This window comes from Mycteria americana, chromosome 6 (genome assembly GCF_035582795.1).
Source record: "Mycteria americana isolate JAX WOST 10 ecotype Jacksonville Zoo and Gardens chromosome 6, USCA_MyAme_1.0, whole genome shotgun sequence".
Classification (NCBI taxonomy): Eukaryota; Metazoa; Chordata; class Aves; order Ciconiiformes; family Ciconiidae; genus Mycteria; species Mycteria americana.
This window is the reverse complement of record NC_134370.1, coordinates 58,676,329-58,690,137: the sequence shown is the minus strand read 5'-3', so window position 1 is coordinate 58,690,137 and position 13,809 is coordinate 58,676,329. Positions and strand designations below refer to the sequence as shown.

At 38.7% G+C, this 13,809-nt stretch overlaps 1 protein-coding gene across 2 annotated transcripts in view; it reads left to right on the top strand.

The window, feature by feature from the left end:
- Positions 1-13,809, top strand: part of FBN1 (fibrillin 1) — a 158,170-nt gene that overhangs the window by 87,321 nt on the left and 57,040 nt on the right. For both annotated transcript variants that reach the window (XM_075506079.1, XM_075506078.1), the window contains exons 18-25: positions 1,999-2,052; positions 2,953-3,078; positions 6,288-6,413; positions 7,067-7,186; positions 8,156-8,293; positions 9,293-9,343; positions 11,929-12,054; positions 12,879-13,103. In XM_075506079.1, coding sequence (XP_075362194.1) covers positions 1,999-2,052; positions 2,953-3,078; positions 6,288-6,413; positions 7,067-7,186; positions 8,156-8,293; positions 9,293-9,343; positions 11,929-12,054; positions 12,879-13,103 — 966 coding nt within the window. The remainder of the gene's footprint in view (positions 1-1,998; positions 2,053-2,952; positions 3,079-6,287; positions 6,414-7,066; positions 7,187-8,155; positions 8,294-9,292; positions 9,344-11,928; positions 12,055-12,878; positions 13,104-13,809) is intronic.

Here is a 13,809-nt window from a genome sequence, read left to right as displayed (position 1 = left end):
ACCTGCATTAAAGCAGATTTTCAAACAACAAACTCTATTTTGATAGATGTGGATAACAAAAAGTACAGTTTTGACCTCAAGTTATTAATGGAAACATCTTGAGTAATTCATATATTCAAATCCTCATGAATACCTGTCAGTCAGATGTTTGCTGCCTGGATTCTGTATCCTTCAAGTGATCTGAAATTGTTTATACAGTAAGTAGCCTTTGGATTGTCAATGCAAAAACAAATGTCCAGTTAAGTCAGTTGAGAATACTTGAGTCTCTCACCGAAATCCCCACCAAGCGAAGTTGTCTGGAACATAACTTTTCTCTGGCAATCCTAACCATTCTCATGGGCAGAATCTGCTTTTAGGAAAGCACTTCTTCCAAGGAGACTGTACTGACACAGTCCTTGTCATGAAGCCAGTAAATAAAGACACCCTGGTTTCATGGAGGTGACTGACTGCAGGGAGCTAGTTTGAAGCCCAGCTTTGTTGAGTAATTCTTTTCACTCCGCAAATTTGTTGTTGCATATAAACAAACTATGCCATTCGATATGTAGTTCAAAAGCATCTCGTACTAACATGATATTTTCTTTGTAGGCAAAAATAATTTTAGATTTATTTTTTAAATCTCAGTTTTAACTGATAGCTTTATGAAAAGCATTAGGGAGACAAAACCAGTGGGAATAAATTAGGGTGGTTGAGCTGATGTGAGCTCTTCAGCAGGCACTTGCCAACCACCATTTTATAACATGCTGTGTTGTTTAGAATAGCTAAACACCAAGGAAATGTTACCAGAATAGGAAGGAGCCTTTCCAGCAGCCTCTGCTGATATCGGTGGGCTCTTCTTATTGTACAGTAGAGTTGAAATCTTTTGTAAATGTTGGACTTTGTATCATTGACTTCTGTTTTATATTTGAATTACTTTAGCAGAACATTTACATATGTGGAAGCTGTTTTTCCTGTGTTATTTTGCCCACCTCTTCAGTTGTTAAAAAAATGCCGTCTCATGTAGGGTGAAGTGTTGCATTTCTTTGGGCTTTGAGTGGGGGAGGGAAGAGAAGATTTCTTAGAGAGGGGGATTTTATCAGAGAGACTGAAAAAAATTCCTGAAAGGAAGACATTTGTGTCTCTGTGCACCTCAGAAGCTCTTTGCAGAAGTTCCTGCCATTCTAGACTAAACGTTTTGCTGATGCATGTCCAGAGCAGGTCTGCTTTCACATACAGTGGCAGTGATTATTTGATTCAAGCAAGGTACATGTTAATCTGCTGGTTATGATACTATTGGGAGAGGTGTTGCATGTGATTTTCTTTAAAGAAAAGACAGCTAATCCCATAAATATTTTTAATATTTATTAATTTTAGCAGTGAAATTATTTGGGCTGTTATTAAAGTGCAAATATATTGGAAAATGCTGACCTACGTGGCAAAAATTAATGCTGATCTGGCTGTCAGTTTATTCCGTTAATTTTTCTGAACTCGAAAGAAGAACTTGAATCCAGTGGTAATTGAGATATTTGAGATACTTTGATACCTATCTTAATTATTTTTTTTAAGGATAAGAGATCGTTGATCTGCTATGAACTCCTGAAGACATTCCTGCTAAATGAAGTTAAATATGGGCTAGATTTATAGGAAAACTTTTTCTGTTTTCTGGTCACTTTGAATGTGCGCCTTGAGCAAGGGCTTGGACATACAAGTTCTGGAGAATCTTGCTGTCAATATGTTACGGTTCATTTGTGTAGGAGGGCCAGCATGAAGTTTATGCCTATTCCTAAATGCCTCAGTTCACCATGTGAAGTTTTTACTCATCCATCTTCATGAGCAGAGGCAGACCCTGAATCTGCTAAAATGTTTCACACGTTCAGAACACTGTGAGGCTATTAATGTTTTTACAGTAATTGAAAGGCATGTTATTTCATTCGAATAATTAATTGGCATATTGTAAATGATGATGCTGAAAGCAATGAGCTAAGAAAGAATATTCCAGTAAATATTTTAATATTCTTGCAGCTGAATATCAGGCTCTGTGCAGCAGTGGAACTGGCCTGAATGCAGGAGGAAATGGTAAGATCACCTAATGTAATTCAAACTATATCAGTTCTGGCTAAAAGTGTTACCTTGATATCCTTGATTTGTTAGACATGCTGGTGGGGATGATGGCAGGAAAGAAAGGGAGGAAGGCTTATTCACATGGGTGTTTGCAACACATTAGAATAATTTAGGATGAGATGAGTGGAGCATGCCATTTCACTAGTGCATCCTCTCTGTTTTATGCCATGGAATGTATGTGAGTGCTGTTATAAAATAATAGCAAATTTGTGAGAAGTGTTATTACCTATATGATTTAGAAATCATATATGTAAGTCATATTTGCACATTTCAACTGAAATAATCCTGAAGAATAAAGCCATGTTGAACGTTGAGCTTCCTCACATGTTTTCATCTGTCAAAAGGCCAGGCTGACAGTTAGGTTAATTACAGAGAAGGAGCAAATGATTACAATAAAAACTTTGTAGTCGCAGAACTGTGAAACTGCAAACTCTAAGTCAGCCAATGCTCACTAGTAGATTTGCTGGCAGTAGAGAGGGAAAAGCATTCAGAAAGGAGGGATCTTCATGCTTTGGAGAGTGATGCCATCTGGAAATGCTATGAATCAGGAGATACAGGGGTGTATTAGTACATGTGCATCTCTAAATGTAAGACCCCAGTTTAATATCCCAGTTCTTATCTCCAGTTGCAAGTCTCTTAAATGTCTGTGGGCTAGAGTTGGTCTTAAATCAGCGTGAAAGGGATGCTTTTTTCTCTGGAGTGTGAATATTTAGGTGTGAATTCCTAATCAGAACTACATGATTATAAATATGGAACAGCCAATGCTAGTGATACTGAAAATATATCTTTTTCTAGTTTGGAGAATTAACCCTACAACCCCTCAACAATTGACTTTGGTTTTTTACCTTTATGTAGATATTAATGAGTGCTTACTGGATACCGATCTCTGTCCAAATGGAAGGTGTGAGAATCTGCACGGAACATACAAATGTATTTGTAACCCTGGATATGAAGTGGATTCAACTGGGAAAAACTGCATTGGTATGAAATGTCCCATTTTTAATTTTGAAGTTTGATGCTTGTTTTTATCCTCCTTCACCTTTTTTTTTTTTCAGTGTTTCATCAGATCCACTAGCTGCTCTTCTGATATTTCTGGATGTTTCTGCTGAATTCTTGTTTTAATTTCAGTACTTTGTGATGCTCATAAAACCCTCCACTGTGAGGCTGTAAAGGACCATTGCCATCAGTGACTCAAATCACTGGCAACCAGGCAATAAACATCCAGTTTGGTTAAATCCACTGTGAACATGCACTCTGCAGTACCAATGTTTCTCAAAATCAAAGGAAGCCAGATCCTGCAATTACAATGTGCCACAGAAGGCATCTAGGATCACCAGTGTGCTAGGTGCCTCCAAGAGCAGGGGATTTAAGTAAAACTCCCCACTGATCATAAGAAGATAGGCATCCCATATGCTACAGAAGGCTTACATGGTTTCTCCCCACTCTGACTTTGGCGAAAACTCCCTTTCAACTTTCAGACAGGGCTATTGGTTTAACTTTAAGTGTACTGGCCAGACACAGGAAGATTCATTGTCATTGGAAGCACCAGCAGAATCTGATGGCATGGTGTCTCTAGATAGGGCTGATTTCCTGTGCTGTACAAGTGAAAAAAATCTAAAGCCAAATTTTTCATCACAGAAAAGGTGAAATAAGTTCTCCTTGCTCCTTAGAGGTGACCAGTGGAAGCACTGTTGCATGGGATAAAAAGAATTCAAATAAGTAGCAGTCCAGTTTCTTCTCACACTGTCTGGGATGTAAAAAAACCCATCAGATGTCTGCAGACTCCTGTTACAAATTTTAATTCTGGCAATTCTCTTGTTCTATTACATGGTCCCATTGAAAGCCCATAACTTAAAACCCTTTAGATTCCTTTCTTCCACTCCTGCATTGGTGCATTGTTCCAGACCTCCTTTGCACAACTGATTAGAAATTTCTTCTGGTTTCCTGTTAAAATTTATTTGTGACCATTTTATTACCAGCTGATGTTGTACTAATATTATCCTTTGACTTAGCACCATGTCAGCACTTATCCCCGAAGTATTTATAAAGAATCATCATATCCTTTCTCAAACTCTGTTGGTTAAACTATCCAAATCCACACTTTCAGTCTTTTCATAAAAGCAGAGGCTGCAGCCTTCTCTTGAACATGACTGATCTGACCAGTATACAGTGTTCTGATGAGGTCTGACCAGTGCCTTGTACAGTGGTGTCAGCAATTCTCCATTGCCCCTAGGAATATCCTGCCTAAACTGATTCTAGAGTGCATTATTCTTTTCTCAAATACATGTTAGACTTTGGGATCAAAGTCAGCCTGTAATTGGGAGTTACATCCAGAGTTTTCTCTTCTCGATAGCCTTCAATGGATGAGTTCTGGTTTATAGCATGTTATTGTTATTGGTCCCTAATTGCAAGGGTTTGAACGTTGGTGATTATATTTCATCTTATTTCTCTCATTCACGTTGTCAAGATTAATTTAGTCTTGCATGATTCTCTGTATTGGTAATAACTTCCAGCTTAGTGTTGTCCGCAGTTTTTGAGCCCATTCATTTTTTATTTCTACATTGCAATGAATATTTTATAGGACCTTTCCCAAGACTGATCTCTGAAAGGCATTGCTAATATCTTCTCTCCATTGTGATTACTCCCCTTTTTAATATACCCTACTGTAATCTCTCCTTCAGCCAGCTCTGGAACCACCTTAAAGTTCTTAAATTCCTTCCCGTTATCTCCAGCTTACATAATAATTTTATTTGGGTTCTACTTAAACCTAAATGGCTTAAGTCATCTATGTTATCCCAGTCTAAACTATCCACTATTTTATTTTTAAAAAAATAAAAGTTGATCTATCTTTGAAAGTCACTCTGTAATTCACTCTGTAATTCATCCCATTTTCCCATTTGATTCTTTGGCTTTAATTATCCATGTCCCATTTCAGTGTCTGCCCGTAGCTTATGGCATCCCTTCTCTTCTCCCCATCCATCTGTGAGTTTTCCAGCTGCTCCCCAGCCCACCCTGTTGCAGCCCACATCCATGCTCCATCACAGCTGTTTCCCATTCTTCCATAATGTTCCACCTGGCCCTCTCTCAATTTTTCTGAACTCCTGTGACGCTTCCCACATGGTCTGTTTTATTCTGCAAATCTCCCTGCTTTTCCTAGCACTTTTGCTGTTCCCAGCTGCTGTGCTGACCCTCTGAGTCTTCCCAACTTCTCTCAACACTTTCTGAGGCCTCTCTGACTTAGCTAATTGTTCCTGTCTGCTCTCATGGTCTCTCCTGGTCTTCACCTGCTATTCATGGCCCATTGCCACCTTCTTGCAACTTCTCTCTAATGACCACAGCTCTTCCAAAGATTTCCTAAGGGCGCTTGAAATTTAGCACTAGCATTTCTATTTAAATTTTTCACCTCTGAAGCAAGTGTAGACTCTACATTGGCCTTGTTAACCATAACATCTAAGACAGTTCACAGCCAGCTTGGAAAAAATGGTGATTTAAAGACCAGGATGACCAGCAAACCTTTCCAAACCAATCCTCTCCTCATTTCTTTCATTACTGTGGGGGCTGCTGTGCAGGGAATCAGAGACTGCACAGACCTATTCCACAATATAGGCAAGATGAAAGTGCGATTCCCAGCTTCATTTTGAACCACAGTATGGCTGTCACATATTATGAATATGCATAGAAAGGAAGTATGAGCTCTTATAAAAGCAAAGCAGCCTGCTAAAGAACAAAGCTCAGAAAAAAGCCAACAAAAATATACAGAGAAGGGTCGTTTGTTGTTTGGGGTTTTTTCCCTATTTAAAAAACAAAATTAAAACGTTAATTTTTCTCCGGGTAATATTTGTGTGGGTTGAATTCATATAACTATTATTGTTTCCATTATTTTAATGATAGTTTTCATGAAGAAGGAAGGTGCAGTAACTGGGATCTTTAGTGTTAATTTGGAATGGTCATTTCCATTTGAAATAATTCCAAGCCTGTTGTCTACTAAAAGAATCTAGAAATCTTTTTAGTGTCTTTGAAAAACAGTGCAAGTCATGTGTGTGAGTATTCTTCCTCTGTCTCCCTTTTGTCTCCTTCTTCTCTCCCTATACACAAAATCTAATGAAATGTGGCTGTTGGGAGGGAAATTCTGTCCTGGCTTCTATTCCAGAAATGTTTTCTTTCTTAAAAGTTACTGATTTTCATTATAGACATTGATGAATGTGCGCTGAACATGCTGCTTTGTGACAATGGGCAATGCAGAAATACCCCTGGAAGTTTCACCTGCACCTGTCCAAAAGGATTTGTATACACTCCTGACCTAAAGACATGTGAAGGTAAGTGATAGCACTCCATTTCATCCTAGTTTTATTCATTTGGGTTGTTTTCAGATTGTGCCAGAAATACTTTGAACCTTGATGAGAATATAATGCGTAGAACTAAAAAAAAAAAATGAAGAAATTGTATGGGGAAGCAGGGGAATGAGGAGAGACAAGGCCGAAATGAAAGCATTAGATAACCTCATGGAATAGCCTGTATTAGGTCTGTACTAGCAATCTCCTTATGGACTACTACCAGTGGGCCCACACTGTGCCAAGGGTGAGAAAAAACAAGTTTTACAAATCTGTTACCTTGTGTGGAGAACAGAGCCAGACGGCTCCTAGTTTGAACCCTTTTTGAGCCACAGACAGGATGTGTATCAAATCATTTAAACAACACAGTCCATCACCACAAAGCAGGGCGATAGCGGGATATCACTGAAAAACCAGATGCTGCTTCCAAGTTGAAAGTTTTAATGTTCTAACGTGTCAGTGTGTCTTTAGGACACATGCATCATTAGTCTATTGTGAAGAGTTTCATAACAGAAAAACAGAATATCAGGAAAACTGGTCATGAGGAAAGCTGCTTCCATTTTTCCCTAAGCTGAAAAAGGCCATATGTATTTTTGTTAATGGTTCCTGGCACTAACGGCAGTGTGTTTCTCTTCTAGATATTGATGAGTGTGAATCTAACCCCTGTGTTAATGGGGTGTGCAAAAACACACCAGGCTCTTTCGCTTGTGAATGTTCTCCTGAAAGTACCTTGGATACAACCAGAACCATCTGCATAGGTATTTATTCCTCTGAAGATTTTATGTTTGCTGCTTGAAAATGTCCAGTGACATACAAACATTGTACACCAAGTTTAGAAAATATTTAAAAATAACTTGTGTAGATGAATTTAGTGGAAAACGTTACAGAAACAATGTTAAGAAAGTGTTTGTTTTCACCATTACTGTAGGTACATAAAGTGTGACTAGCACTTGAGAGCACGGTGTGCTTCCATGTCAAATTTGAAAGGTGGAATTTTTTGGTAACAAATATAGAAATGCTAAGACTACTTCTTCAGGACTATGCTCACCCACTTAATTCCTCCTGCAAGAGGGGTGGATGTGTTCTCGTTAAGATCTGCTCTCTGGAAAGGCCAGTTTTCTATCTGAGATGGAGCATGAGTAAGTTGTGTATGGTCCAGACCAGCTCAAGAGCAGCCACAGAGAATGCTGTGACTCAGATGCTCTGTGGACTCATAACTTCTTCCCTTACCTGTTCTGGAGGGACAGTAATTTATAGCTGTTGTCTCGTTAGCGAGGAACACCGTGGAACTATAGCTCTGTCTGATCCTTAGCTATCTCCTGCCACTCTCTATATGGGAAGGTCAGATATCCAGACTGGGGGATCTAATAGATTAATGGAAGATCTAGAAGGGGTTCATATCTACCCCATTCTTCTGCATGTGCCTCTAATCTGAGTCATAATAAATACAATTACTCAGATCTTGAATGGTGTTGAGATATTCCCTGTTAAGGTCAATAAGCATAAAATAGGATTTGCAAGGGCTCTGTGCTGGGATGATTTCAGGCTATAGTCCGGCATAGAGAAGGATAAATTAAGAGCTTTTAAAATAAATTCAGATCTGATGTGGTAAGTTGTAATGAAAGGATGATTCTTTTTCATGGTTAAATTCAAGCGTGTTTGCAAATATATGAATGTATAATGCTAAACAATCTGCATGACAATACATTGGGATTTTTCCCAAACAGAAACTGTTAAGGGTACCTGTTGGCAGAACATAGTGGATGGAAGATGTGAAATAAATATCAATGGAGCAACTCTGAAGTCCCAGTGCTGTTCCTCACTAGGTGCTGCTTGGGGAAGCCCATGTACACCATGTGAACGAGGTAACGCTGTTCATTTTCCTCAGGAACCTAGGATTTTTCCTGTTCTGGGTTGGTCCAGATTATTGTCATAGAAGTTTGGGCACAGGCTAGACAAATAACTTTACTTGTTCTATTATCAAGCACTCATTCCTTATTCAGTCTGAAAAAGAGAAGTCTTGGTATTTGAGAGGTAGCATGTGGCTATAGAAGGTTCTAACTTTGGATTTTATAGTAAATATTTTACAAATTTAAATTCTGAAGGGAAGGGACCACACCTACAGTCTGTAACTTGCAGCATTACTTTAGCATAGTTTGTCATAATTAGTGATCTAGAGCTCCTAATGATGTAGCAATAGATGCATGTTCCCCAGAGCTCCCAAGAAAGTGTTTGCAACAAATGGATCTTTGGTGTGGTAATGGAGGGAGGAGAGGGCGTAGCCCTTGTTATTATACTCTGTAGATTAACTGCTGACCTAGAGAATCATATGGTTGATCAAGAAATGGGTTGAGGTCTCTGCATATTCACTTGATAATTAGACTGAACTGTGGGATGAGCTGGGAACCCAGGGATGAGCTGATGAATGCAGAAATGTGTGTAGGTTGTTACTTCTATATGCTGAAAGCTGCTAGTTTGCTCAAATCTTTAGTTAAATTCATCCTGTATATCTTAGCAGAATTCATCCTTATCCATCTGTGGTAAATAGGGCTGTAATGTGCTGTGATCAAGTTAAATGAATTAATTGATTTGAATGAAGCAGGAATCATATAAACACTTTTGGGTTAGCTAGCTAAGATACATGGGAAGCAAAAGAGGATAATGGCTGGCACCCTATATAGTTTATGTAGTTGCCCCATCTTATCTCTTTATTATTTCAGAAATACTGAGATACTGTCTAAGCACTCACACTTCTCATAGCAATAAACTCTAGATAATATTTCACATGATCAGTTTTGCACAATAAGTTAATGGTGAGTTTTGGACTGTAGTGTTCTAAAAGTTCACTTTTGTTTGTTTTACAGACCCAATATGTCAAAAGGGATATTCAAGAATAAGAGGAACATTGTGTGAAGGTATTTATTGTTGCCTTAACATAAATCAGCGTGAATGAAAAATGCCAGTGTTTTGATTTAAGTGGTTAATTTAGCATAGAGGAACACTATGCCAAATTCTTACCTCGTGTAGTTCCATTAGAGTTATGTCAGGGATGAATTTGGTTTCAGTTTGTTTAACATTCCTACATACTCACAGTTTATCTCAAAATACACACTTGCAAATATAGTGTCTACCAGTATAAGGAGATGATTCTCTCTCTTCAAATACTGTTAACTGAGTAGCCTATTTGGGCAAAATATGCATCTTATATATGTTATAAAACATGGCATTATTGATACAGTGGTATGACAAGCCATTACTATACTTCAGAAAAAGAATGTGTAAAGACTATATTTCACATGAAAGTTTTGGTTTGTTTTGTTTTCTTAACCTTGGCTTTCTTCCATGCAACATTATATGACATCAGACATGTTCCAAAGCATAGTTTCATTGTCTTATTAAAAAAAAAAAAGGCATCAGGACACAGTTAAACTTTGCTAAAAGAAAAGGTTGAAGATTTTTAAATGTGTAGCTTTTTGCTTGATATGAGATGACTCTATACTATTATGTGAGAATTGAAGGTCCCACCCTATTTCATCTTCACTTGAATTGATTTGAACCCCTGGCAAAGTACTGCATATTTCCATAATATGCAGAAGCTCAGAGAGTCTCAAACTGCTGTGGGTCATCCTGACTGACATCTGACATGACACTGCAGTTAAAATATTTTTTAAAAATTACTCCCATATGTAGCTTCCATAAAGAAACATTGTTTTTTCCCTTAACAAAAAATAAAATAAAAAAACAAAAAAAAAAGAGGAACACCCTCAACACATATTCTTTGCTTTCCAAATGATGACTGAATACCTTGGCATGTCTGTGCTGCAGACCCACTGTACATAACTTATCTGACCTCAGCAACACTTTCTGGAGTGTGTAAGTGAAAGAAAAGGGAAAGAAAAAAAAAGAGTGGCCCCACCTATCTCTCTTCACAAGGAAAGTCTTAGAACATTTTCAACACTGCTGGGATGGAAAGTTTATCCTTCCAAGATGTAGACATAACTGTTTTCAGCATTTCCTTTAGCAGCACTTCGGATGACATCTATTACATGCTTTAATCTTTCTCATTTCAGTGGGACCTGGATAGCCCCAGATTTTTCAGAGTATTTTCCCCTGCTTTTAACATACTGAAGCTGTATTTGGGTTTCAACCAATGTAAGCATTTTTCAAGACAGGGGAAGATCTCTAGGAAATTTACTGGCAAGTGAGAGACAAGACAAGGGAGTAAGTTTAGTTCCCAAAAGGTGATACTCAGTTCTCCCATACACAGCCCATGTAAAATGAGTAATGGACCTTGTGCAAGGAAATAAGTGAACTAAATTGGCAGTGTTCCTCTAGTTTACGGGTGAGCCCTGGAGTTGTCAGCTGGAATATTGCTCACAGGCCGTGAACTGTGTTTCAGTGGTTTCTAATAGTCCACTGGCTTTACTTCCTGCTTTCCAGTCAATGTGGGCCTTTTATTTACAATATCTGTTCAAGAGTAGAGGCCACTGATGTCCACCCCACGTTTATCCTCCACCCTGCTCCATGCGGTTTGAGAGCTGCAGAGTCTGTTTGCACCAGTTTTGTTTGGAGGCCTAGCGAGTCCAGCCTACCCACTTCTTGATTACTCTATACATGAGTGTTCAGCTATAGATTATCAGAGTCATTCTTTTCTCATTTCTTGTTCTTATCCTCTCCTGTCTTAAAAATTGTCATGCTTCATCTTGGGCCATATTTAATGCTGGAGGCTTTTTCCTAAAGGCAGTTGTGAAGCATTTGCTTTTCACAAAGGACTCTGGTGGGAGGACCCCACACTTAGATTACTAAATATTTATTTATGCTCAGGCCAAGCTAACACAGTTAATCAAATTATCCTTACCCAAAAGTACTAAATTTGCCACTTAAATATCGAAATATAATCTTTACTTAATGAAGTTAAACTCTGTGTGCAGTCATAAGGAATTTATTTTAATCTATATAAAGGTACTAATTGCTGACAAGGTCATGGGGCCAGATTTCAAACGGTGTTGTAGTTCCCAGACATGCAGAGGCGTGCCTGATAAGACACAAACATTAAAAATACAAAAATTTAAAAAAACGTTAAAAAAATACAGCATAACTTAATCTTGTTGGAATAATGCATAATGTCATTATGCACTTACCTGTGTCTGTCTTTGCCCATGTGCTTCAAAAGTCTAGCCCACAGTGAGTATGAAAATTGATATAATTTTTAAATGCCCCTCCCTTTTTTTTGTTACTTTTGAGTTTGACTTCAGTATATGTAGGAATGGCAAATAACAATATATATTATTTCTAATCATCAGCAGTTTTCTGTAATTAATTGGTTCTGGCTGACTTGCATAGGAAATCCTGAATATTTGGAATTTTGTCAGGCCATGTAAACTGCTGTGGTTTTGTATTTTATCCTAAAAACCAAACATTAGAGTGTTCATATTTTTTCTGATTTGTTCATGTTTAGCATGCTAGTGATTACTTTTATTCACATTTCGTTTGGAAATAGATGTAAATGAATGTGAGGTGTTTCCCGGAGTCTGTACGAACGGGCAGTGTGTCAATACCTTAGGATCGTTTGTTTGCCAGTGCCCCAATGGAATGACTTTAGATGCTTCTGGACGAACATGTCTTGGTAGGTATTAATTCCATTTACAGGTCTACTAGGGAAGAGCAAATCCATGTGGTGAGCAATGTTTGTGCTGCATGTTTTCTTACAAGTAAGGAAAATTATTTTTGTCCGCATAAGTAATTTTCAAATGGAATCAATCAGGGACCTGAACTTAGTTCAACTGGAATACGAACAGATTCCAATGGTAGTAGCTAAAGCCCATCACCATTGCTAGGTGGTGAATAGCATTGATTTAGTTCCAGATTCTTCATCTGACAAATCCCTACAGATCATCCGTGCTCTTAGCACTCTTCATCTGCAGCCCCACTGAAATCACCAAGGTCGGAAGAGTGGTCGGGGGGACCATTGTGGGCCAGGACTCAGGCATCTGAGGAGGGATGTGGTGTTCCTAGCCACCCTGTACACCTTAACGGAGGGTGCAACAGAATATCAAAGTTTTGTATGCTGTCCATCCAAAGCACCTTTGTCCCTTTATGGCAGTAAATGCTTAAGAGTTGTCTCAGAACAAGGCATAGCTTGTAGTAATTAAAAGGCCTTATATAGGTATGGTAAGCTGGAATGCTTAAAATCCTCTTCTCATCCAAAATTTACTTCAAGTGTTGAGCACCATTTTTCAGAATGCTGCTTTAAACTTACTTCAACTCTTAATTTCTGAGTTTAGTGTTAATATTTTGCTGTTAGAAATTATGCAGTGTGCTTGGTACACTCCTCTGAGCCCACAAAAACATGGAGCATACTGTCCTGTGAAGGGATTCTGGAAAAGGATTCCTCTGCAGTGAACTAAATTTTCTCTTTCTCTCTCAACATATTGTTCAATTGCCCAACAGACATTCGCTTGGAGAGTTGCTACCTGCAGCATGAAGATGAGCAATGCACCTCACAAATACCAGGCCGACACCGAATGGATGCTTGCTGCTGTTCAGTGGGAGCAGCGTGGGGCTTTGAGTGCGAGGAGTGTCCTCTGAAGGGATCACCTGAATTTGAAGCTCTTTGTCCAAGAGGATCTGGGTTCTCTACAAAGATAGAGATAACTGGGAAACCTTTCTCTAAAGGTATGCGATCCGTTTGTGGTTCATTGCCAGCAAATCCTGCCGGCTTTTCCTTTTACTCTTCCCTCGGACAATTCCTGTGGGTCTGAAGATTTCAGTGATAGTCAGGCATGTCACTCACCTTAAGGCACATTTGAAAATCCAATTAGATTTCCTGGAAATTAAGGCTAGACTAAAATACAAGATAATTTAGTCCGTGTCACAGACCATTAAATACCATATAATACTGCAGCCTGAAAACACTAAGTTTGTGTCTCTACTAGAGAGGTTAAATTGTGCCTGACTTGGCTTCCTGTGTGCATCTAATGGCACCTCTGGCTGATGGAATAGCTTTGAAAACCTGGCACCTCATAGTACTGGAACAAACTGAGCAATCAGCTTGTCAGCTTTGGATGTATTGAAAGAGCAATCCTTCTTACCTGTGCAGGGTACAATAACTTAAATTCTACTGTGGAGCAAGCAAGGGAGGGTGAATAATTTTGGGAATTTCTTGTGGAGCTACTTGGAGAAGTAGAGAAAAATGTTTCCGGGATGACAGCTCAAATCAACAGAGTTTAATTTACTGTAAACCAAGTCTTGTTATGACTGTTGTTGGTAAACTTCCAGCATTAACTGGGAATCACACAGTGACACCCTAGCATCATGTGCTGAAAGTCGTCTTTCCAGGGTTACCAGTGGGCTTAAGCTGGACAAGGTCAGAAGCACAAAT